The sequence below is a fragment of the Pogona vitticeps genome, chromosome 5, assembly GCF_051106095.1.
Source record: "Pogona vitticeps strain Pit_001003342236 chromosome 5, PviZW2.1, whole genome shotgun sequence".
Classification (NCBI taxonomy): Eukaryota; Metazoa; Chordata; class Lepidosauria; order Squamata; family Agamidae; genus Pogona; species Pogona vitticeps.
Window position 1 is genome coordinate 157,177,294 of NC_135787.1, and position 25,174 is coordinate 157,202,467.

The following is a 25,174-nucleotide window of genomic DNA, read 5'->3' on the forward strand; positions in this document are numbered from 1 at the left end:
GAAATACTGTAGGAAAGCTGACAGTAGAATAACACACCCTTTAGACTTTAGAAAAGCTGAATTTCAGTAAGCTCAAAGAAATGCTGGGTGAGATCTTATGATCAGAAATACTCAAAGAGAAGGGAATCCATAATGGGTGGGAGTTTCTTAAGAGTGAGGTTCTCAGAGCATAATCACAAACAATTCCACTGAGAAAGAAATCTGAGAGTGACATCTAAAGAAACGAGGGTGGCTACATAAAGAGCTGCAACTTAAAGGGTCATGTAGAGGAAGTGGGGAAAGCGCCAGATCACCAAGGAAAGAGTACAGAGATGTAGCCAGTATTTGTAGAGAGAAGGTTAGGAGGGCTGAAGTTCAAAATAAGTTCATACTTGCAGGAGAGGTGAAAAACAACAAAGTTGGATTTTTAAAAAGCTACATTTGAAGTAAAGGAAAGAAGAAGGAAATGGTAGGTTTGTGCATGGAGAGGACAGAGAATTACTAAGAGGTGACAGAAGGCAGAAGTATTGAAGTCCTACTTTGCCTTTGTTTTCTCACAAAAGGAAATTAGTGCCATGCCTGTAGAAGCAGAAATGAGAAGGTTGCTGAGAAGGAGATGATATGGGAGCACAGGTACCTTAAATAAGTCTCCAGATGAGCTCCATCCAAGGGCACTAAAGCAGCTTGCAGATGTAATCTCAGAGTCTCTGTCTATGCTCTTCAAGAATTCTTAGAGAACAGGTGAGGTCTGTGAAGACTTGAGGCATGGAAAGGGGGGGGGGAGAGATGATCCAGGCTACCGACTGGTCAGCTTGACAATCAGTACCAGGAAACATTCCAGAACAGATAATTAAACAGTCTGCAAGCACTTAGAAAAGGAAATTTTGATTTCTGAGACTCATCAGGGTTTTTCCCCAAAATATAGACATTCCAAACTATTTTACCTTGGTTTTAAATGGAGTCACAAGCTGGGTAGATAAGGTAAAAACTACTGCATTTTGTAGTGGATCTTGATTTCAAGAAGGACTCTGACAAGATCCCTTACAATATTTTTGTGTTCAGGCTGGCAAAATCTGAGCTAGATGATAATACAGTTAGGTGAATTTTAAGCTGGTTGACTGCTAAAAACCAAAGAGTCCTCACCATTGGCTTCTCATCCTCTTGAAGGGGAGTGAAAAGCGGGGTGCTACAGAGTTCTGTATAGCAAATGCAATACACAGCATGGTAACCTTTATACAGTGGTGCCTCACTAGACAATGATAATCCGTTCCACTGAAATCGCTGTTTAGCGAAATGATCTAGTGAAAAACATTTCCCCATTGGAATACATTGAAACCTGTTTAATGCGTTCCAGTGGGGAAGAATCGTTGTTGTCTAGCGAAGATCGGACATAGGAAAGCCGTTTTGCGAACCGCCAATCAGCTGTTTAAATCACTGTCTTACAAAGCTTAGATCCCGAAAACACCTGTTTGCAAGTGCGGAGGGAGCTGTCAAAATCGTCGTCTAGCGAAAATCGGTTTGCGAAGCAGGGAAATTCCCCCATAGGAATCACTGTTTTGCGAATCGCTATAGCGATCACAAAAAGTCAATGTCTAGTGAAAAAACTGTCATGCGAGGTAACTGTCTAGCAAGGCACCACTGTATATATATGTATGTATAGTATAGGGGATTTTTCTTTTAACATTTTCAGACTGTGGATAAGTGAATCAGTAGATACTGCTCCCGTGGATAAGGAGGTCCTAATGTATATGCGAAAAAAATCTCAGGGTCTTAGTGGATCACAGACTAAACAAGAGCCAAGAGGATGGTCCACTAGCAAAAATCGACTGCTCTACTACGGTGTATTATATTATCCCCATCAAAGGAAGAAGTAGTAGCACTTTATTTTGCATTGATCAGACCTTATTTGGAGTACTATATCCAGTTTTGTACACCACAGTTAAAATGGATATTGGAAAGCTGGAATGTGCATGGAGGAGAGCGACCAGAATGGTAAGAGATTTGGAAACGAAGCTGTATGAGGAAAGATTGAGGGAATTTGGCATCTTTAGCCTGGAGAAGACTGAGAGTATGATAGCCATCTTCAGATATTTGAAGGGCTGTCATATGGAGCAGACTTGTTTTTTTGCAGCTCAAGAGGATAGGATCAGAAGTAATGGATTTAGACTAAACATTAGAAGGAACCTCTTGACAATGCCATTTAATTATGAAGTCAACTGCCGTGGAGGTTGACGTTCTTCACCAGGGATGTTAAAGCAGAGATTGGATGGGCATCTATCAGGGATGCTTTAAGTTGTGGATTTCCTGTAGTGGCAGAGGGGCTAGACGTAATCTGTGGGGTCCCTTCCAGCTCTAGAATTTTGTGATGCTTTGAACAGTACTGAGCAGGAAAAGTTGTATGGGTGTAGGCATCAGAGTCCCAACATTGTGCCATGGAAGACATTTTGATTCAAGGAGGAAGGCAATTTCATGCTCCTCCCTTCGGCATGCAACTCTCTTTGCTCCTGAAAATCTGGTTGAAAGGGTTGGGGATTATTCAGAAGAGTATGGACAGTGGCATGAGGGGTTGCAGAGGAGAGGAAGCTTGTATTAATACCCTCCTCCTTTCAGTGGGAGCTTCCGGAATAATAGAGAACCTTCTTTCAATAGAGGGACATCAAATATATTAAATTTTGTATGTTTGAAGGCCTTGCTGTGGAGAAAATTGTTGTGCTAGCTTTTCACAGCCAAAGATCTTATGTAGAGTATACTGTATATCATGGAGTTTTCCACCTGCTTTATGAATGGTGCAGTTTCTGGAGAATTACTCCTCACATTTCTCCTGAATGTGTCAGTATGCACTTAGTCCTGCTAAGACTTCAAGTAACAAGTCACAACTATAACAGGTTCATTGAATCAGTGGGGATCCATAAATTCCTTTGATTCAACGGGCCTGTTCTATTTCTGGCTTAATACTAGATTTCAGCCTTTTCGTTTTGATTACCCAAGCTTTTGGAGACAAGGCTAGTTAAAAATTTGAATGAGAACTTATAAAAATTTACTGATTAACATATGTGATTAAAGTATACAGATTATCGGCATTGCTGCAAAATTATCACTGTTAACAGTTTTGTGAAACCCTAAGAGATAAGAAGAACTAGGGCTAGGAGACTTGTGCCTTCACTCTAATGAAAGATTGAGATCTTTAATTACTACTACACTAATAGGATGAGTGAAGCCAAAAGAACAATCTGTACAGATCTAATCAAAAGAAAATCCCATTGGGTTCCAACAGGATTCCCCGCCCTTTCGTTACTTAATTTAAAAAAACCCACTCTGGGTTGATTGCACCTGCAGTGTGGCTTGAAGTCATGGGAGTTGTGGTAGAATACATTTGGAGGGTAGCAGATTGGGAGGGTGTCACAACTTTTTGCACTAATCTACTGTTTCCTTGGTATTTCTTCTTTTTCAGGATCATAAAGACGAAGTAACTTGTGTGTCATTTAACTGGAATGATTGCTATGTTGCTTCAGGGTCTTTGAGTGGTGAAATCATCCTACACAGTCTTGCTACAAATATATCCAGCATTCCATTTGGCCATGGTACCACTCAGGTAAAGTACACATGGGACTGGGATATGAATATTGATGACACAGGGTTTGTTGGAATTTTTTTTTTCAGTATTAAAAATATTTTTATGAAGATAAAAGTACAAGTGATCATTGGATCTTATTATCAGATAGATTCAGAGTTAGTTTTAATCATTTTGTAAGCATGTCTACTCCACACACTGTGAGGAGAGCATTGGATGTTTACCCCATCTGTCACTTTAAACACATGAAGGAGAGAGGCTGTTAGATCTGTGTGGTCTTTGTTGTTGTTGTTGTTGTTGTTTAGTCGTGTCTGACTCTTCATGACCCCATGCACCAGAGCACTCCGTGCCCTCCTGTCTTTCTTAATGAGTCCCATTTTTCTTGTGTTCTGGTTGACACCTTGAACCGTACAGCTGCGGCAGCCCCCTCTGCCAGCTCCACTATTTAGATGGTTGTTTTTGTTGTTGGAAGTGATGGTGTAGGTGGACAGGGTTAGTATATTGTGTGTTGACTACACATGCTTACAGAAGAGTCAGGTAGGGCTTTTCTCCCAACCCCAAGTCCCTTATTTACATCACATTTCAGTATACCCGTCCAAAGCACATGAAAAGCAGGCTAGTGTTGCCTCCCTTCTTACACTTCTTTATTTCTCTCTGCCATGTAATTAGGGTCTCAATTCATGGGACATTATTGCTGTTCATGGAGGTAGGTCATATTTAAAGATCGAACAGAGGATGGGGCCCATTGTATACTTGATTGGACTTTTCGTGTGCAGTTGGAAATGGATTATATCAGAGGTTGTCAACCCCCGGTCCACGGCCCATTGCCGGTCTGTGGCTTGACCGGGCCGCAGAGACAGACCTCCCGCCGCCCCCTCCCCCGCACGCACTAGGAGGCGGCAGCGGGGGAGAGCCAAGAGCCCGGGAGGCAAGAGCATGCCCGGGTGCTCCGGCTGCTCTCCCGGCGGTGGCAGCAGAGGGGGGGGTGAGCAAGACCCGGGAGGCCGTGAAGACAGACCTCCCCCGCACACACTCCCCTCCCCAGAGCTGCTTTGCGCACACGCTTGCCAGCATGGGCGCTCCCTCACCCCTTCATACAAGTGCCCCCGCGTGCAAAGCAGCTGTGGCGAGGGAGGTGCATGCGGGGGTGGGTGGGAGGTCTGCCTTTGTGGCTCAGCAGTGGCGGTGGAGTGGGGTGGGAGTGGGCCAGAGCCGGCAGGCAAGAGCATGGCCGGGTGCTCTGGCTGCTCGCCTCCTGGCAGGCTATAATGAGGCCAGGGTGGGTGCTCCTCGCTGCCGTCAGCAGGCTGATGTCTCCATCTCTGGAACCAGTGGCTGCATTTGAATTTCCCACGGAGGGTGGCGAGGAGCACCGGCACCAGCCTCGTTGGAGCCCGTCGGAAGGAGGGCAGCCAGAGGGAGCCCCCCGGCCATGCTCAGACTCCCAGACTGCCACCGCCGCTGGCACACGTTTATAAAATTGTGGGGGGGGGGGAGTAGAGCAGCCTCCACCAGGTGTAAGGTGAAAGAGCTGCCCAGCCCCTTTCAGCTCGGAGGCGCCGGCCAGGAACATCTTCCCAAAGGCGGAAGTGGTGGCAAAGGGAGTCCAGGGTCGTCTGGACGCAGCCTCAACCCCTCACCCTGCGCCTGCGCTTTCCACAGACAAAGTGGCTGACTAATCAATGTCTGCTTCAGAAACATGCGGCTTGTGGAACCCTCTCTTCCATAGCCCACGCCGCCGCCGCACTTGTCTTCTGAAGTCGATCAGCAACAGGGCTTCCTGACGAGCTGGAGAATTCCAGCCAAGTTGGAACCCAAAGTGGCGAGAAAGCAAACCCTCCCAAACAAACCGGAATATTCCCTCCCCCCCACTTTACTTCCTGGAGGTGCAGCACTGCAGAGAAGGAGGGTGACGAGGTGAAGTGGGGCGGGCAGGAGAAAGAGAGCCACCGGCACAGCTTCTCTTCCTTTTCTTGCTGTGCCTCGGCAAGGTAAAGCAGTGAGCAGGGCAGACGAGCAAAGGCTCCTGTTCTGGGGTGGGGAAGGGAGAGGCCAGCAATCCTTACCGAACCCCAGCAAGCGGTTCCCTTCTTATCTCTGCCCCCCAACCCTAAGGAGGGGCTCCTCGCCCCTGATGGTCTTCACCTACGTCGCGATTGGAAAATAGCCCCACCCTTCCCCCGTGTAAACACTCCCTCACCCCTTCAAGCATGTGCCCGCGCGCAGGGGTGGGGTGTGTGGGTGGGTGGGCAGACGCTCCTGCGCATGTTCAAAGCAGTGGGGGAACCACTTCCCCAACCACTTTGCGCGTGCGTTGGAGAGCACAAGTGCGAGGGGTCGTTATTGTTGTTTAGTCGTTAAGTCATGTCCGAGTCTTCGTGACCCCATGGACCAGAGCACGCCAGGCCCTCCTGTCTTCCACTGCCTCCCGAAGTTTGGTCAAATTCATGTTGGTAGCTTCGATGACACTGTCCAACCATCTCATCCTCTGTCATCCCCTTCTTCTCTTTCCTTCACACTTTCCCAACACTTTTCCAGGGAGTCTTCTCTTCTCATGAGATGGCCAAAGTATTGGAACCTCAGCTTCAGGATCTGTCCTTCCAGTGAGCACTCAGGGCTGATTTCCTTTAGAATGGATAGGTTTGTTCTCCTTGCAGTCCAAGGGACTCTCAAGAGTCTCCTCCAGCACCACAATTCAAAAGCATCAATTCTTTGGCGGTCAGCCTTCTTTATGGTCCAGCTCTCACTTCCATACAACACTACTGGGAAAACTATAGCTTTGACTATGTGGACTTTTGTCGGAAAGGTGATTTCTCAGCATTTTAAGATGCTATCTAGCTTTCTTATCGCTTTCCTCCCAAGAAGCAGGAGTCTTTTAATTTTGTGGGTGCTGTCACCATCTGCAGAGATCATGGAGCTCAAGAAAGTAAAATCTGTCACTGCCTCCGTATCTTCCCCTTCTATTTGCTAGGAGGTGATGGGACCAGTGGCCATGATCTTAGTTTTTTGATGTTGAACTTCAGACCATTTTTGCGCTCTCCTCATTAAGAGGTTCTTTAATTCCTCCTCACTTTCTGCCATCAGAGTGCTATCATCTGCATATTTCTTCTGGCAGTCCTAATTCTGGCTTGGGATTCATCCAGTCCAGCCTTTCGCATGATGTATTCACAGATTACTGCCTTGTCGTGGCGAAGGGGCTTGACAAATTCAGAGAAGCTATGGGCTGTGCCATGCAGGGACACCCAAGAGGGACAGGACGTAGTTCAGAGTTCTGACTAAACGCAATCCACCTGGAGCAGGAACTGGCAAGCCAGTCCAGTATCTTTGCCAAGAAAACTCCATGGATGTAGACCATACTCACCTCTAAAATCCCACCCTAAACATGGGGAATTTGTCATCTCATATACTGTATGAGATTTTTATACATTTATTTCTGTAAACATAGGGCATTAATTACAGCTCTTCTTACTCATTCTTTTAATAGTTTTTTACTGGCATGCCTTGGTCATAGCAATTCTTTAGCAAGAAAAGGTTTTCCATGCTAATGATGAACATCCCAAGTTTTTGTATTTTATACCAAGAGGCTTGGTCTTTCTTTTTGAGGTTCAAGCAAGTATGGCGGTACTACAGAAGACTTGTAGCAGCAGCATCGTATTCATTAGAAGCAAAAGCCCAGTTTACAAAAGGGCTGGTATTTTTGATTCACTGTTATCAGTTATATTGATGCATACTTCTTAATAGTCAGTTTGCTCTTTTTTAAAAAGCCACCTCATAGCAGAACTAATAAAGCTGCCATAGCTGTGCTTTATGTGTGGGTTATTTGGGAAACTGCCTCTGACAGTTATTGATGGATAAAGTGCACTCATTCAGAGACTGAAGCAGGGAAGGTGGATCTGAGCTGCAGTGATAAGGCGGTGAAAGACTTCAGCTGGGTTTCCATTGACAGGTGTTTTCTGTCTGTACTCTATTACTGTATTTTTGTCCTGTTTGCTGTTTATTCTGCATGTGTAACTTTGCTGGTGCTGTTAGAGGACTGAATAGCTCCTGAGGAATAAAAAAAAATGAAATGTAAAGATTTACTGTTCATTTGACAGAGATGTAATATGGTGTGACTCACTCTGGAAGACTTTCTGTGCATGGCGTACAACAGAACCAGTAAAGGTTACGATATAAGTCTCTTTTTTTCTGAGTGAATCATTTACTTTCCTGCAGTGTGGGACAGAAGAATTGAAAGGGCAAATAGAGGCACAGGATTAAAGGAGCCAGGACCTAAAAACCTTGAATAATAAGGATCCAATAAGACTAGAAGAGAAATAAAATAGTCAGTTCTAGTTGACCGGGACTCTGCCTTTGACCCTTATAATAAAGTAAATGAGACAACAAGAAGATGGAACATGTAGTTTCAGGTTAAAGTTAGTTTTCCAAGCCTCTTGTTCTTTGTTATACAACTCTCTCTATTTGAATTTATTACTGAAGTGCAAATGCCTGGCGTTTAGATCCCCTAATTTGGCTGTAACATTTGCTCACGTTCGCCTCGCATGAAGATGTAAGGAAGCTGTGGCTACTCTTTCAATGATGCATATTATTATCCTTCAGTTATAAAGATCAGGCCATGAGGCTGGGTGGAGAAGAAGGAAGAGTTATTACAATTTGTACATCACTGCCTGTTCTTCAACCGTTTTGCACACTTTATGTGCTTTTTTAAAAAAAGATGTGTGCACAGAGCATACTCAGTTTTTGACATATGAAGGACTCTGTAAGGACTGTACTGAATTTTTTTTTAATGAATTTGAAATCAGGACAGTTATTCAGAGCCTCATGGAACACAGCCCATTATTCCATCAATTGCAGGTCTAAAGTATTTTGTTGAATCGCGGCTTTAATCTTGAAAACTCTTAACTTTACAGACATTAAGCTTGGCACTCTGTCAGGATTCAAAAGTTTCCATTGTTACTGCAGAAACAACTAGCTTGAAAAAGTTGTTAAATTTTAATTGCGTGTCACTCCAGTAAGGCTTAGATGGCAGACTTGCTGACTAAACACGTGAAATGGCTTCTCTTGTAATAAAGATATGCTATCAACGCTGACATGAACTTAAAGGATTTTCGGGTGTTACTTTTTATGTTTCCAACTACTGGATATTGCGTCCAATTTGTTCTGTGGTGTGACTGGACACTGTCCTCCATGAGTTGCTGGGGGTGTGATCCCTGATCAGTTGGGATATCGAGTAATCAAGAATAACACTTTTAAAAATACTATTTTACAGAGATTAAGATTAAAATAATCAAGGATAAAAACAATTGAAAAATATGTTAAAACCTGTAAATTAAAAACCAGCATTCCTGAGAATTCACTGCTTAAAGGCTAATCTTAACAGAAACAGTGTAGCAAAATCTTAGTATTCCATGCACATTCCAAGCTGCCTGGTGTCACATCCTCTGTAAGCTATATCGGGGGTCCCCAACTCCCGGTCCGCAGCCCAGTGCTGGTTTGTGGCCTGGGCCACACAGACAGATCTCCCACCGACCACCGCACGCACTCCCACCCTCCGCACAGCCCCTTTGTGCATGCGCACATGTGAGCGCCCCCACCCCTTTGTGAGTCCCCCCGAGCGCTCTCGCCCTTTGTGCATGCATGTGTGTGTCCGCACCCGTGTGAGCACTGCCCCACTCCTTCATGCATATGTGTGAGTGTGCATGCCCTCATGAGCGCGGCCCTGCTCCTTTACACCTATGCACACGAGCGTGGCGGGGTGCCCCGCCTTCCCCAACCGATCCGTGGAGTTAAAAAGGTTGGGGACAACTGGATATGATTGACGACATCGATGAAAAAAAATCTTAGTGATGACCAATAATCCTACTGTTTTATACCTATGGGCCTGGATCCAGACTATAGTAATCTTTCTTAAGTGTCATTGGAATTGACAGGACATAAGGTGATCATGATTAAAAATTACTGAATTCAGTGGGTCAACATACAGCTTGGATCCTATTCATATACTTATAGAAGTTGTGACGTGCTCTAATGTACATAATGTTTTTTTCCCCTTATAGCCCATTCGGCACTTGAAATATTCACCATTTAAGAAGGCACTATTGGGCAGTGTGTCTGACAGTGGAACTGTAACATTGTGGGATGCTAACAGTCAAACACCATATCATAACTTTGAAAACGCCCATAAAGCCCCAGCCTATGAAATCTGTTTTTCTCCCATCAGTGAGCTGCTACTTGTAACCATTGGTCTTGATAAAAGAATCATTCTCTATGACACCTCAAGTAAAAGGTAAATTTCCACTTGTCAGAATATTTATTTACAAAATGTATGTATTACATTTCTGTGATAGCATAAAATCAGAAATTTACAACATGCTAATTATCAGCAAACAACAAAATGGTACTGAAATCAGTTCTTAATTTTTCTCTTTTAAGTGAGATAAATGCATTAGACCATTTGACATTTATTTATAAAAATTATTTCATCTGGAATGTCGGTATGCCACAAGATTTGCTTTTGTGAAAATGGTTTCTAGTGTATTCTTACAAACAGTCTGGTACATTTTGTGGTTGCTTGCTTGCTTGCTTGATTTATATACTATCATGATGAGAAGAGAATGTTGGAATGTTTGCACAACATAATTTGGAAAGGCTGTGCAGCGTTATATTGTCCTCTTTATCTTTCTTTTCCTCCTGCATATCATAAAGGCAGTTGAGGACTTTAGCAGCAGAAGCTCCTCTAACTGCTGTAGAATTCATGCCTGAAGGAACTTCCTTAGCAATTGGATCTTCCCGTGGAAAAATATATCACTACGACCTAAGAAAACTGACAGCACCTGTAAAATCAGTCAGTGCTCACAAAACCTCTGTGAAGTGCATAGCGCTGCAGTACTGTAATACCTTTTCCAAGGTAAGCTATCTGGCATATTTACTGCTCAAATCTGGGTTAAAAAGATAAGTGTACCTAATTATGGAGTGGCTCAGTGGGTTGGAGAACCTGGTGCTGAACATAAATGTCAAACTTTGTAATGTGTTTTTGTTGTAGCTGCAGTTAAATTACAGAGTTTTCACCCATTGCGGAAAAGATAAATTCTCAGAACTTGATGGCATGCTGTTTGTGTAGATGGAATACATTTGTTTAAGTGTTGTAATATTTTTATTAAATACTTTAAAAATGTGTTCAGTGTGTTCTTGGTACTGGATTCTGATCAGTATTATCCATGGGGGGGAATACTGTTTAATATTTTTTTTTTTTTTGCTGTTTTCATTTAGAATGTAACACTTCTGATAAATTTATTTCTGTTTCAGTCTAGTCTTAAAACCTCAAATAAGCAGGTTTCCAAGAGATTTGATACCAAGGCAACAATTAACACTGGAGGAACTCAAAATGTTGGCATGGTCAAAAACCTTGCTCCTAATGTATCTGCTGTATCATTGCCCCTATCGGTCCCTCTAGCTGAAATTAAAGGGCCTGATGCTATTCAGGATAAATCAGGTAAAAACAATGGTGACCTTATGAAAACTGTAAAATAGGGGTGTGTGAGAGATGCAGAGTGAAAATATATTTAAAAACTGATTGATTGATATTTACGTAATAGGCAATTTTTTTCGTGGCCTCTGTAAATGCACACAACTGGGTTTTGTCCACGCCTGCGCTGGACTCTTCAGAATATGTTAGAGCTTTAAAGCAAAAAACATTAACTGAATGTTGCCCCTATAGCGCATGCTCTGCCCGTCTCAAGCCTCAGTTCCATTTTTGCCGCCATTGCATTCGGAACTTCTCCTGCTAGAGCAAAAAAAATTTCTTGTCTTACGGTTATTTGACTTTGGATTTTCCTGACTACGGGTATTTCTCTTTGATTGTTGCCCCCTGGATATCTTTTTTTAACTTCACCTTTAATCGAAACGTTTTCTTTTTTTATTTTCGTTGTGATTTGTATCATCCTTTCTCCCGCGTTTTTTCTAATGGACTGTCTCTTGTTGGATTCTTGACCTCTGGACTGTTTTTGATGGTTATTATTGGAGGATATCTCATTTGCTGCACTGAATATATTCGCTTGTTGAAAACCTGTTTGTTCATTGCCCAAACAGAGGCATCGGCACCCCATTAGTTGTGGTGGTGTTCTGCTCAAAGCAAGGATAGTGAGGCTGGCCTGTAAATCGCCGATGAAGCACTTTCCCACATATGTGGTTGTGGTTGCAGGGACTTCTATAAGTCATCTTCTGGAATGGCTTGTCAGTGGTGGCATTAGTTATGCTCCTTCACCTAGGCTGCTTGCTGCACTGTTATATCAGGCAAGGTTTCAAAAGAGCAGAAAATCTTAAGCCATGTGATAGTTTATCATGGTTGATTTTTGGATTTTGGTGATTTTTAGATTTCTTAGCTCACCAAGCAAATGGTGAAATAATGTTGAAAACCATGTTTTAGGTAACTTGTAAAGGGATGGTGGTATAGGCTGGCAATACCCAGCAGAGCAGCCATTTCAGTGTGTTATAGCAGAGTTTTAATGACTTCTTAAAGACCCAGAAGTTTTAGTTCAAATAACCTTTCATGGACTGCAGACCATCAGATACTTTACAATTAGGTTCACCTATGTTTTATGTTGAAAATCATGTTTTTGCTTCTTTATAGTTTTGAAAATCTAAATGCTTTTCTACATTTTTCTACATAGATTTTTTTTCCAAAAAAGTAAATACAATATTATATTAAAATAAATCAGAAATACAGCAACCCTCTTCTAGCTAAACCGCAAATACTGTACATTAAAGTGTCCAATCTAGTTACCAATTTCTAGAGTAAGTGCAGCAGTTTTAAAAAGGGTTAAAAATCTCTCCAAAATTTCAGAACACAGGTCATTGGAACTGTGAGTTTCAAACTGCTTGTGTACTCAACAAAGGGCAATCAAGTCTTAATACATTTGTATGTTGACTCTAAACCTTTAGATACTCTTAATTTATGAAACTTTTTTTCTGAAAAAGCCACTCACCAAGTTGTATCCAGCCAGTTCAAAACGCTTAGATCGTCCAAACTTTTGAGCACCAAGTAAACTCCAGTCTGGCTGTGGCTAGCAAAAGTCTGGTCCTTGTGGAGTGCTGAAGAGTTGATCCCTGCAACTATCGATATAAGCAAAAGGATCTTCTCTCTTTTTTTGTAGCATTTGCCCTGTTATTTTTCTATAATTTTGGGGACATCAAAAGATTGAGGCTACTGGGCATTCAGTCAAAGTAGGATGGGGAGACCCTCTGTTTCCACATCCCCTCCAGCCATTTATATATTTTGATTCTTTTTTTATTATGCATAGCATTCAGTTAAGACTTATATGATTAATTCTAAGTAAATCTAAGGAGACAACATAATCTGTTCCATAGAATAGAAATAGCTTTTAACACCTACTTACTCATTTCCCTGTGAAAAGAATGTGTGAAAATTTTCTGTCAAATGCATGTAGTATCAAATAGTCCTCTTGCTAGTTGATCCTGGCATTCAGCTTAAGGGGTGATAGCCTACCAGCAGTATGGGAGATTGGAGTGATCTTCATTGATAGGTAGAAGTCTACACAATTGATATTAGACAACAGGTTCAATCAATCTAAATTTTTGGTCAAATTATTCTTGATAATAGTTATGGCTGTTACTTGAATCTCAGTCATTATGTTTTCTCATTTGTAAATCCTACTGATTTCAGTGGAACATGTTTCTAACTACAGTGGTGCCTCACTTAACGAGGATAATCCGTTCCAGCGAAATCGCTGTAGAGTGAAATCCTCGTTAAGCGAAATAAAAAATCCAATTGAAACACATTGAAAACCCGTTCAATGCGTTCCAATGGGCTGAAAAACTCACCGTCCAGCGAAGATCCTCCATAGGGGTGGCCATTTTTTGTGCCTGTAAAGCGAGGAATCCGTCCAAAAACACAGCGGGGAGCCATTTTACACAGCGGGCGGCCATTCTGAAGCAGCTGATCAGCTGTTTTAAAAATGTTGTAATGTGAAGAATCAGTTCCCGAAGCAGGGAACCAATCATCATGAAGCGAATTTTGCCTGTTAAAACATTGTTTTGCGATCGCAAAAGCGATCGCAAAAGTCATCAGATAACAGTTTTGTCGTTTAATGAGGCAATCGTTAAGCGATGCACCACTGTATAGTGGTATTTTATTAGTGGCCACCCCAATGATAAAATGAGTAGCTTGTGCTATCATTGGACCTCAGCTCATGTAAGAGTGGGATCTGGAACAATCCTGTCTCCCCGCTACAACCTCATGCATCTCAAAACCTTTTGGACTGGAGGGCAGAAAAATTCTCTGGAGTATATTTTCTAGTGGGAAGGGCCAAAAATTGTGACCATCACAAGTGCTTATCTCAAATTTGTTGGCCTTGCTTCATTCTTAAGTGGACCAATTTTAGCTTCCTTTTAGAAATGGGAAGTGTGTGTTTAGTCGTTTAGTCGTGTCCGACTCTTCGTGACCCCATGGACCAGAGCACGCCAGGCCCTCCTGTCTTCTACTGCCTCCCAGAGTTGTGTCAGGTTCATGTTGGTTGCTTCGCAGACACTGTCCAGCCATGGCAAGCCACTCCAGTATCTTTGCCAAGAACACCCCATGATCAGAAATGGGAAGTACTTTTGTAGAATTGAAGACTGGATGATAAAAGCTGAATTGTCATTAGAACAGCTCTTTTATTCAAGAAAGTTGATGTGCTATTCTTCTAGGATTCCCACGCAGCAGCAGTTTGGATGTAATTCCTTCCAAAGAAATTGATCACGGGAATACTTCTAATCTGACTAATTTTGATGATTTGGGCAGAAATAGTTTGGGTGATTTGTTCTCTCCTCTTCGGGATGGTAAGTTGCACCGAGCAGTAAATTTACTTGTTAGTAGTTTGCCCATTGGCTTAAAACTTAAATCTCCTGTCTTGCAGTTGAGTCATTTAATGCTTGCAGTTATGCCCATGGTGTGGAGCATATAGTAAATCTGTTCTTCAGAATTATTGTAACTAGATTAAGAGGATTTTTCTTAAAATAACTAGCAGCAGCCTTTGGAATTGTAATCCCAAGGCTTTGCCTCTATGTATTGAAAGCTTAAACAGCAATTGTGTTTCTTGAACAAATGATCAGATAGAGCTGTGACTTAGGTTCCACCTGTGTAGGATTTTTTCCCTTTTATAGTCAATATTTATTTCTCTGATGTCTTGTAGATGTTGCAGCTTGTAAAACAAGTGAAGATGTTCCAGGAAAGAGTGATGGTAAGCATTTTTATAATATGTTTTTATTATGGTAGTAATCAGAGCAATTGCATTGGGTATAGTGCAGACCTATAAGTGGTAGTAAATCAAATTATTTAAAAAGAACTGTGGTGGTGGGTAATCACTGCCACAGGGTGCATGCTAAATCTGTTTTTCAAGTAACATTTCTAATGTAGGTAACAAACTAAACACATATATGATTTTGCTCTGCATTCTAGGCATGGATTTTCAGCCTTATCTTTCAAGTTTGGATTTTCTCTCCCATTTCAACCCAACAATACCTGCAAGAAAAAATCCTAGCTCACACATAATGCACTCTAGTCCACTTAACGTATTCGTTGGCTCACCTATTAAAGAGGAGGAGGAGAATCCAGAGATTAATGCTAAAAAGGCAAATCATGGAAAGCAAGAGACAAGAGAACATCTCAAATTGGTACAGTAAGCTACAGTCCCATGCAGTTAGGATAGCTATCTTTATTACTTACTTTCTCTTCACTCCATAGAATATCATATGTGTTATATAATAGTGCCTCTTAAGAGTGATTGCTTTGCATGTGCTTTAGTTTCCTAGTTGTGATTATGAGATCTGGTATGCCCTGGTTTCGTGTCAGTTTCACTTTCATTTTGGAGGTAAGCATTGTTAGTTTTACTGATTGGCCAGCGTTCTCACTAAACTTGTTTAGTTCCAAACCGTGGCTTTCATGTGTGAAAAAGCCCAGCATGTTGATTTTGAACTAATCAAGGTTAGTAAAAATGCTGGTGCAGACATAATGGGTTCAGTTCAAATTATGTACAGTATGTACATTTAGGTGCCATAGAAATCAGTTTAAGAAGGTGAATCATGATGGAAGTCCCACTGGCTTTAACTCATTACCTAAATACGCAAGTTTGTTAGCCACAGATCATAATAAATTATGCTTTAGACCTAAACATTGTTACATGAACTAGATAAAGATGATATAATACAGAATACTTGATAATACAGTAGGACTGCAATATCCTTAGGGAATCAGTTTAAACCCTCTCTAGTGCCAAAAAATGTGCAAGTGGCAAACATTATACATAGCGTATACAATGTTATAATATATGCCTTCGCCTCCCTCTAGTGGTCAGTTCTGGTAAATACACCATGGCAATGCATATAAATACAGTGGTGCCTCGCATAACGTTTTTAATTGGTTCAAAAAAAACGTTATGCGAAACATCGTTATGCGAAACACCATTTCCCATAGAGATGCATTGGAAACCGGTTAATCCGTTCCAATAGGCACGGATTGCCGTCCTTAAGCGAAAAAACCCATAGGAAACATCGTTAAACGATACAGTGTATCCTCCATTGGAATGTATTGTAGCTGACTCAATACGTTTCAATGGCTTTGCGAAGTCAATTTTTGCAAAATTAAGTGTGTCATAAAAGGGTCAAAAATGGTTTTAAATGCTTGGATTAGCTTCTGCACCCTCTAAAACGGATGCAAAAGTTAATTTGGCTTTGATCTGACTTTTCGTTAATTAATGGTGAATTTTTTTTCCCCAACTTTTGACAGCTGTCAAAATCTGACAGCTCCATTATTTCCTATGGGGGAAGAAAAAATTCACAAAAAATTAATGAAGACTCAGCAACTGTTCTAAATTCTTGGGTTCGTTAGAGGACCCCTTAAGTCATGTGCAAACCTGATTTGGCTTTGATCTGAACTTTCATTAATTTTTTGTAAATTGTTTTCTCCCCCATAGGAAAGCATGGAGCTGTCAGATTTTGACAGGTCCATTGGTTCCTATGGGCCAAAAAACAAAAATTCACAAAAAATTAACGAAACGTCAGATCAAAGCCAAATCAGGTTTGCACATGACTTAAGGGGTCCTCTAACGAATCCAAGCATTTAGAACCGTTTTGGACCCTTCTAAGACACTTTTTAAATTGAAAACAAAAACATCGTTAAGTGAAGCAGGGGACCTAAAACAAAAAACGTTAAGCGAAGCATGGTCCCAAAAACGCTATGCGAAAATCGCCCATAGGGAAAAACGTTATACGAAGCACAATCTGACTCTGAAAAAATAAACGTTAAGCGAAAAAAACGTTAAACGAAGCAAACGTTATGCGAGGCACCACTGTATGTATTTCTGGGGTTTTTCAATCAAGCCAATTTAAAGACCATCCTCCCTAACTTTTATCAGTATGTGGACTGTCCCACTAGAGGGGAAAATACCTTGGATCAGGTATATTGTAACATCATGCATGGATATAAGACGAAGCCATTGCCTAGCTTGGGACAGTCAGATCATATATATCTGTTTTTGATTCCATCGTACAGACCCCTTGTTAAAAGAATCAGCCCATCAATTAGAGAAATACAAGTGTGGCCAGTGGATGCAACTGAGCAACTTCAAGATTGCTTTAGGAGCACTGATTGGACACTGTTTGAGGAGGACAATGTTGATACTTATGCCTCGACAGTACTGTTTTATATCAAAAGCTGCATCGATGTTATTACTACCACAAGACAAGTACGAGTGTTTTCTAACAACAAGCCTTGGCTAAATAGAGAAGTGTGCCTTTTATTAAAAGCCAGAAATGCTGCTTTTCATTCTGGTGATGAACTACAGTATAGAGAGGCCAGAGCTAAACTGAAAAGGGGCATTAGGGATGCCAAAGCTATGTACAGCCAGAGAATTGAGCAACACCTTGAGAGTTCTGACATTCGTCAAGTATGGCATGGCCTACGAGAAATCACGGGGCAGAGTAACAAAAACAGTCTGTGTAGCAGCAGTGATTTTTTGGCTGAGCAGTTAAATCAATTTTTCAGCCGTTTTGAGATGGAAACAGGAACAACCATTATTCCAGCACCTACTGTCCATAATACATCACTAGAATCTACCATCGACAGACAACCACTAGTACTGAAGATTTCAGATGTGAGACGCGCTTTCCAGAATATTAATATTCGAAAGGCAGCTGGACCAGATGGAATCATGGGACGAGTTGTTAGGGGCTGTGCTGCAGAATTAGCTGGAGTTTTTACGGATATTTTCAATCTATCCTTGTTGCAGTGTTCTGTCCCCACTTGCCTCAAGACATCTATTATAGTGCCAGTCCCGAAGCAGTCAGCTGTGGTATCTCCCAATGATTATAGACCAGTAGCTTTAACATCTGTTATTATGAAATGTTTTGAGAGATTGGTGCTGGATTACATTAAGGCTAGTCTTCCACCTTCTTTGGATCCATGGCAATTTGCATACAGGAGAAATAGATCTACTGATGATGCTGTGTCCATCGTACTCCATACTGTATTGAGCCACTTAGAGCAACAGGGAACTTATGCAAGGCTGTTGTTTGTGGATTATAGCTCTGCTTTTAACACCATTCTACCAAATAGGTTGTTTTTAAAAATGATCAACCTGGGATTCCCTCAGGAGATCTGCATGTGGATAAAGGATTTTCTGACAGATAGGCCACAGTCAGTAAGGATGGGATCCCACCATTCTTCTACCCTGGTACTAAGTACAGGAGCTCCCCAGGGCTGTGTGCTAAGTCCCTTCCTCTATTCCCTATACACACATGATTGCACCCCACTGTATAACACCAATGCAATTATTAAATTTGCGGATGATACGACAGTGGTGGGGCTCATAAATAAGAACAATGAGTCTGCTTATAGAAAGGAAGTACAAAGGTTGATACTTTGGTGTAAAGAAAATCATCTCACACTTAACATCAGTATGGGTATACTGTGTATATACTTACAATGACAATAAATTATTATTATTATTATTATTATTATTATTATTATTATTATTATTATTATTATTATTATTATTATTATTATTATTATTATTATTATTATTATTATTATTATATTTAATATTTTCAGGTGTGGATAAGTGAATCTGTGGATACTAATCCTGCAGATGGGGGGATGTCCTACTGTAGTTACAATTTTAATAGAAATATTAAATATTCAGAGACTAAAGATCAGCCTGATAATATAATTTAGCCAGATGTCTAGCAGAAATAATACTCTTCTTGATTTTAAAAGAAAGCAAAGTGAAAAGGACCACATGTTGTCTAACATAAAGAAACTTCTTCCTTAAAGGGATAACATAGGATGTAATATTTAGGGTCTTCCATTTGTCCTTGGTCACTGGGGTAGACGGACTATTCCATGGGGACATGGCACAATCTGCCCTCAAGGCATGCAGAAAGCATTGTTTGAAAATGTAGTCTAATCAGTGCCTTCCATAATAGTCCACTAATAAGATACCAGGCTCCAAGAGGTACATGTATTCTTTTCAAAAAGGGGATACCACAGTGAGAACTTGGAATGCTGAATCCAATCAATGTCTTGATTGGCATCTTACTCCAAAGGCTAATTACAGATCTTTTTTTTTTATCTGAAGAATTAACATCCTGGAATGAAGGCAGGGAATATATAGAATATGGGACAGCATATTTGCCCACAAATTCCCTTTGCAGTAATGGTAATAACACCATTTGACTAAATTGTCATTTGAGAGTAAACCAAACCTCTTAAAATCATTTAGCAATTATAGGCAAACTTCTTGCAGTAATTAAAGCCCTGTTTCCATCCTTAAATGCACAGCAGGGATTCTCAGATGGAGCCCTAGAATTTTCTGTGGAGGGTTATTCTGCACTATTTCCATCTGGGCAGGCAAACCTTCCCCTTGTGCCCTCAGATTTCAGCCCTATACAAGAGTTGCATAGTTACTTAGCCTTGTAATATTTCAAGTGTGGGAATGTTAACTGACCACTTTCAAAATAAAATTGAGTAAGATAAGAAAATTACACCCATTGTCCTTTAAGCCGTTGAAAGAACTGCTGTGTAGTTGCTAAGAAGGAAAATAGTACACTTTGGGGTTTTTTAAAGAAAAAAATACCTTCCAGATTTACACAGTGGTTTTTTTAAGGAGGACATTTTTGATGGTAATGTGATCTCCAAATAATCCCAGAGGTCAGAATGAAGTTGGCCATCTTTGCTGTAGGAACTTCACACTCATTTGACTGATGTTCAAATGAGTCTTCATGTTACTTACAGCCAGAAGGTCTATGTGGAATGGTGACAGGAAAATTCTATCTAAGCCTTATAACTGAGATGGTCATTCTTGACCAAAGAAGTTTAGCATCTGTGGAGTCCCTTTGCTTAGAGGACTTAGCAGCCTTTCTCATCAGTTCTGTTGTGCCAAATGGTACCACATTGAATTAATTGTCATAGGGTGTTTTTGAGAAGTTATAGCATGAATATAATGTTTAGACTGCTGCCTTCATCTTTAACCCAATGTCACTGACAGTCTTTGAATAAAGGGTTTTAATGTACATATTGCTCCCTGGAACTGTATTGCTGTATTAGGATTTCCTCTGTTGCTGATTTTTTGTTGTTACCAGATAGTCAAGGAGCTTGGTTGTCCAAAGAGGTTTGAAAAGAGTTCCCCACCACTACCACAGATCTATAAGTACACCAGAAAAGTGTGCCTTGTTGGAACCAGGTTGTCAGCCAAGCCCATCATTCGTTATACTGCCTTAACCCTTTCTTCTTTTTGACATTATGGAGCTCTAATGTTACATATTTTCTCCCTTCTCAAAGTTGAGCTCTTCAAGCTCAGATTCTGGAAACCTGAATTCTCCACCACTGGTCAGCATAGTCAGGAGTCCTGATTCTCGAGAGAGGCTTAAGAATCTCCAGGCCCATCTGACATATGAATCACCGCTAAATGGAACTACCTCGCCAAGTCAGTATAAATCACACTTTTCCCTTATGAAATATAATAAACTAGCTAGGGACATTAAATCCTAGATGAACTTGAGTGTAATTAACTGAAAGATGTTTTTATCTATATATACAAAATAACTGGCTTTATTAGAATCCAATGCTAATCATGTATTTGTGAAGGGGTGTGTGATATAACTTAGCATTTCTAATGCTGGTCCTGCATATTGCTCATCACAAGTTAGTATAATTTCCCAAGATTTTTCTTCTTTAGTCAGTATGAATTCACTTTTAATTCTTAAACCTGCATGCTAAATTCTTAATTAAGATGAGGAAATGAAATTCTTGACTGTTACTTTTCATATTGTAAGCATATGCAGTGATATGAAATAACAGAACTGTGCTGTGGTGTTCTCCTTGTTCCAGTTAAAATGAAATGTTCCTGTTCCTGTATTGTTTTGCTTAGGTCCAAAGATAACTTCTGCTGCGACTGCTGGAGTTGCCAGCTCACTATCGGAAAAAATAGTAGATGCTGTTGGAAGCAGCAGATTGAATGCACCTTTATCTTCAGTTCAAATTCATTTCATTCAGAACATGATACAAGAAACTCTGGATGACTTCAGGTGAATCGAGTTATATAGACACTGACTATATTTTTATCAGCTTTTTATTTTGTATGAACATTCATAATTTAGTGGCTTATAATTTTAAATTGACGCTTTGGTTGGTAGATGAACATGGTGTTTTGGTTGGTAATTGGATTTCTATTATACACAGACTGGGCTGTTCCTTGTGTTTACTTGGTTTCTGTATATAGCATAATTTACTTGTGAAAGCAAATGAATGTGCAAGAATGGGAAGCAGCAATTAATTCCTTTTGGTCTGGTAACTTAAGCATTACAATTCTCTACATTAGGCACTGTAATGCATAGTCGCTGCATTCCCCCTGTTTCGCAAGCCTCTATCTCAGATACTCCTGTTGAACTCTCAAATGCCTCTTTAAACCTGTTCAAAAAAACAATGTGAATTTTTGGTAAAGGGTCTCTTGCAAGGGAGGAGTAACATGCTCTGTGTACTCACTATTCTTTTCCTATCTCCTACTCAGCTTGCTTCATTTTTGTGCAAAATGTCCCAAATTATGTATTCATATCCTGACAGAATTAAGATTAATAGAAATAGGTAAATTACCTCAGAAAAGTCATATGAATGAGTTGTTCAAAATGTTCTTCCGTATTTTGAAAACGCAACAGCAGATTAAAAACAATTACTTGGGCTGCCCTTAAATCAGTAAATTTACTCTACCACACAGTAAAATTCCACAGTTACGTTTGTAAACATATAATATGAAGCCTTTATTGTAAATGAAGAATGTTACCTGGAATATGTATAGCTCTGTTTCTGGAACAGTTACATTTCTCAGTTTATTTTTTTAAAGATCTGTTAAAAATATCTGCGAAGATTCTCAGTCCAGTTAAAGAAGTCCAGTTGTCATGACTCAACTTCCAGATTTGTTAGAAATAGTTATCAGTATATTAAACACTTGTTTTGGTGTATTGAATTTCCTGGAACCTGAAACAATGCACGGCTAACACTTCTTGGAGTTTCATCGGATTTTTCTGCTTGGTTTCTACCTATTAACATTCTTATTGTAAGCTTTCTTTAGCTTATAACCTTATCAGAAGATTCTGTCTTGACCTGGCAGCACAGGGCAGGGTGTATGCCCCTAATTTTCTTCTGCAAAGTGGGACTGGTGTAAGTTATGGGCAAAGTGGAGGCAGGAGAGATAACTTACCTCTTTGGACTTCATGGTCCTCTACCACTTGCTCCTGTAAATGCTGCTTTGTTGGTGAGAAAGAGCAGTGTGATGCTTCAAAATGGAGATGAGAATGAAAACTGTTGCTCTGCTGGATGTTGAGGTGTATCTTTCCAACAAAGCCTTTATCTGCATTCCGTTCGTCAGAGTCTATGACAAACATTTTACCTCAGATGATTTATTCCAGATCTGCTATAGAAAATGGATTGAAATTAATGGAACGAGATTAATAAAGACAAGAACCTATGTTCTTCTTCCAAACTTCGTAGCCTTAGTAGGGTCCAATAAAGATAAGTTTTATCACTGAATTGTAAGATGTAGGGTAGCATGCAGTATAGACTATACTCAGAGTCTTGCATTTTGAAATTACCTTATGGTTCCTCTAAGAACTTGACAGATAAGTCTAGAGCTGTATTCATGAATTGAAGGTGCATGTCTTTTGTTCCCTTAGGGAAGCCTGCCATCGCGACATTGTGAATTTGCAAGTGGAGATGATCAAACAGTTTCATGTGCAGCTGGTATGTATAAAAATATAAAGATGTGTGTGCATGTTATAAAAAGTGTTTCAAATAAAATCCCTTCCTGAGCTGTACAGTGCTCGGTCTTCTAAAGATTCTAAAATATATATAATGATATGGAGGCAATCAGTCTGTTAAGGGATTGTACCTTTTCAAGCCTAAGGCACAGTGCAAAGTAAAACTTGCATTCTATTTTTAAAGTGGGCATGTGGAAGTATTGTGTGAACTGAGGAAGTAATATTACACACTGGGGTGAAAGGGAAATAGATTGCCTTACTGGAAAAAGTAATGATTCAGGTGTTAGTGTTGTATTCTTGTGACTGGCTCCTGGTTTTCCAAGCCTGTCCATTCTTTTCTTCAGTGGATTAATTGCAGTGTCTTCTGACAAAGTTGAAGTTCATAGTTGGCTGCCACCAATATTTTAAAATCTTTTTTTAGCCTGGTACTTTGGGCTCAAGCATAAATTTAGGCTTTAGTGGTGGTTAAATAACACTGCCTGAGATAGTCAATTAAATTGTTAACAGTGTAATGTTTTCCAAATGGAAGTTTAATTACTAACATTCAGGGGTTATTGGTGAATGCTTGTTGACAATCTCTAAGAGTTTTCGAAAGAAATGGGGTTTTGCTCAGATCTCACAAGGGCATTTTCCCCACAGCTAAAATGCCTAAATTCCCCTTAGTCCTTTACAGTTTTTATCCCAGTGTCTCTCCTTTCTCTTGTAGTCTCTCATCTAACAAATCTCCTCCTTACCATCTTTCTGGTTGGCACAGAAAGGACATTGTAAAACAAACAAAATTAAACGGGATAGAACCTTTAGCTCATTGGGGTTTAAAGCCTCTTAGATCACTCAGGATGAATGCTCTCCATCTGATAACATTCCATCTCCCCTTCCAATTCAGATTCTGACATGGAATCAGAATAATTGAGTTCGAAGGGGCTTATAAGGCCATTGAATCCAACCCCCTGCTCATTGCAGGAATCCAAATCAAAGCAGATCCAATAAATGGTTGACCAGTTTTCTTCCAAATGCCTCCAGTGATGGAGTGCTCACCACCTCCTGAGGTAATTAGTTCCATTGTCATACTGCTCTAACAGTTAAGAATTGGAGAGAACGGAGAAGCCACTCCCACATATGGCAATAAAACTACACAAAAGAACCACACTGCAAACCCTATTCGAAAAGACAACTTTTCTCAAATAACTTTTTAACTCCTTTTTCCCCTCTAGAATGAAATGCATGCCTTACTTGAAAAATACTCTGTAAATGACAGCTTAGTAGCTGAAATCGAGAGGTTGCGTGAGGAAAATAAAAGACTGCAAGCCCACTTCTGACAAGACCATGTATATGCAAGGAAACGGAATTGAACTGTTGTTGCCCTCAGGCATCATGTCGTCTGGCCGATACTGAACTAGTGTGTAAACTCAGTATTTTTTCCAGAACTTTTTTAATTTTAGAAAAAGCAATACATAACATATTAATACAGAAAAAATGCACTAATAATATTTGTATCAAGTGTTTTATGGGAAACTTGAAATACAATGGCTGTAAAAGAGGGTAACAGATGTAATGTTAACCAGTTTTAGCTGTATACGAAGTGCCTTTATAATAAGGGAAACTAAACAGGTAATGTAATTTGTATAAGAATTTATCAACCTTCTTTGTCCTGATGCATTTATTATATGCTTCAGTACTTCAGCAGGGTTTTTGTTTTTCTTTTTGCAAGGAAGTTGTTTTATGAGGCTTTTATATCTCTTTATCTGGCTAGAAGAACATTCAAATATTTGGATCTGAATTCTTTCCTATAAATGTTACTTTGTAAGTGTAGAATGTATCTTTTCTTTTTGTTACAACTGAGTAATGTATTAATCTGCATATTGGTGTAATTTAATGGCAGCCTGATGAATTTGCTCAAATTGAATAAACATTTTTTGAAATTCTGATTAAAATTACTTAGCAAATATTATTGTATTTCTCTATACTGGATTCCCACTGTGGTATAGTGGATAGAGTGGTGGACTAGGACTCTGGAGAACAGGGTTCAAATCCCCACTTGGCCATGGAAACTCACTGGGGGAGTAGAACTGGTAAAATCACTCCTTAATTACCTCACTTACCTTGAATACCCTATTATAGTCACTGTTAAGTCACTTCTGACTTGATGGCACAGAACATACACAGAGGGAGAATTTTATCCCCAAAGAGCAAAAAATTGATTTCCAGTCATAATCATATTTGACTATTTGTATAAGCTTTATTGCTTAAAACCATAGGTGATGACCATATATCAACAGCAACATAAAACATATGTGGCACTGACATCACATATTTACACAAATGTAA

The 25,174-nt window shown here is 40.3% G+C and overlaps 1 protein-coding gene across 2 annotated transcripts in view; it reads left to right on the forward strand.

Moving 5' to 3' along the window:
- The window catches only part of NEDD1 (NEDD1 gamma-tubulin ring complex targeting factor), a 38,143-nt gene extending 13,363 nt beyond the window's left edge, over positions 1-24,780 (forward strand). For both annotated transcript variants that reach the window (XM_020815482.3, XM_020815473.3), the window contains exons 5-15: positions 3,431-3,571; positions 9,604-9,833; positions 10,253-10,454; positions 10,853-11,039; positions 14,252-14,383; positions 14,737-14,784; positions 15,003-15,217; positions 20,379-20,523; positions 20,968-21,124; positions 22,766-22,832; positions 24,061-24,780. In XM_020815482.3, the coding sequence (XP_020671141.3) occupies positions 3,431-3,571; positions 9,604-9,833; positions 10,253-10,454; positions 10,853-11,039; positions 14,252-14,383; positions 14,737-14,784; positions 15,003-15,217; positions 20,379-20,523; positions 20,968-21,124; positions 22,766-22,832; positions 24,061-24,165 (1,629 nt within the window). In that variant the 3' untranslated portion in view covers positions 24,166-24,780. The remainder of the gene's footprint in view (positions 1-3,430; positions 3,572-9,603; positions 9,834-10,252; positions 10,455-10,852; positions 11,040-14,251; positions 14,384-14,736; positions 14,785-15,002; positions 15,218-20,378; positions 20,524-20,967; positions 21,125-22,765; positions 22,833-24,060) is intronic.
- The last annotated feature ends 394 nt before the right edge of the window (positions 24,781-25,174 follow it).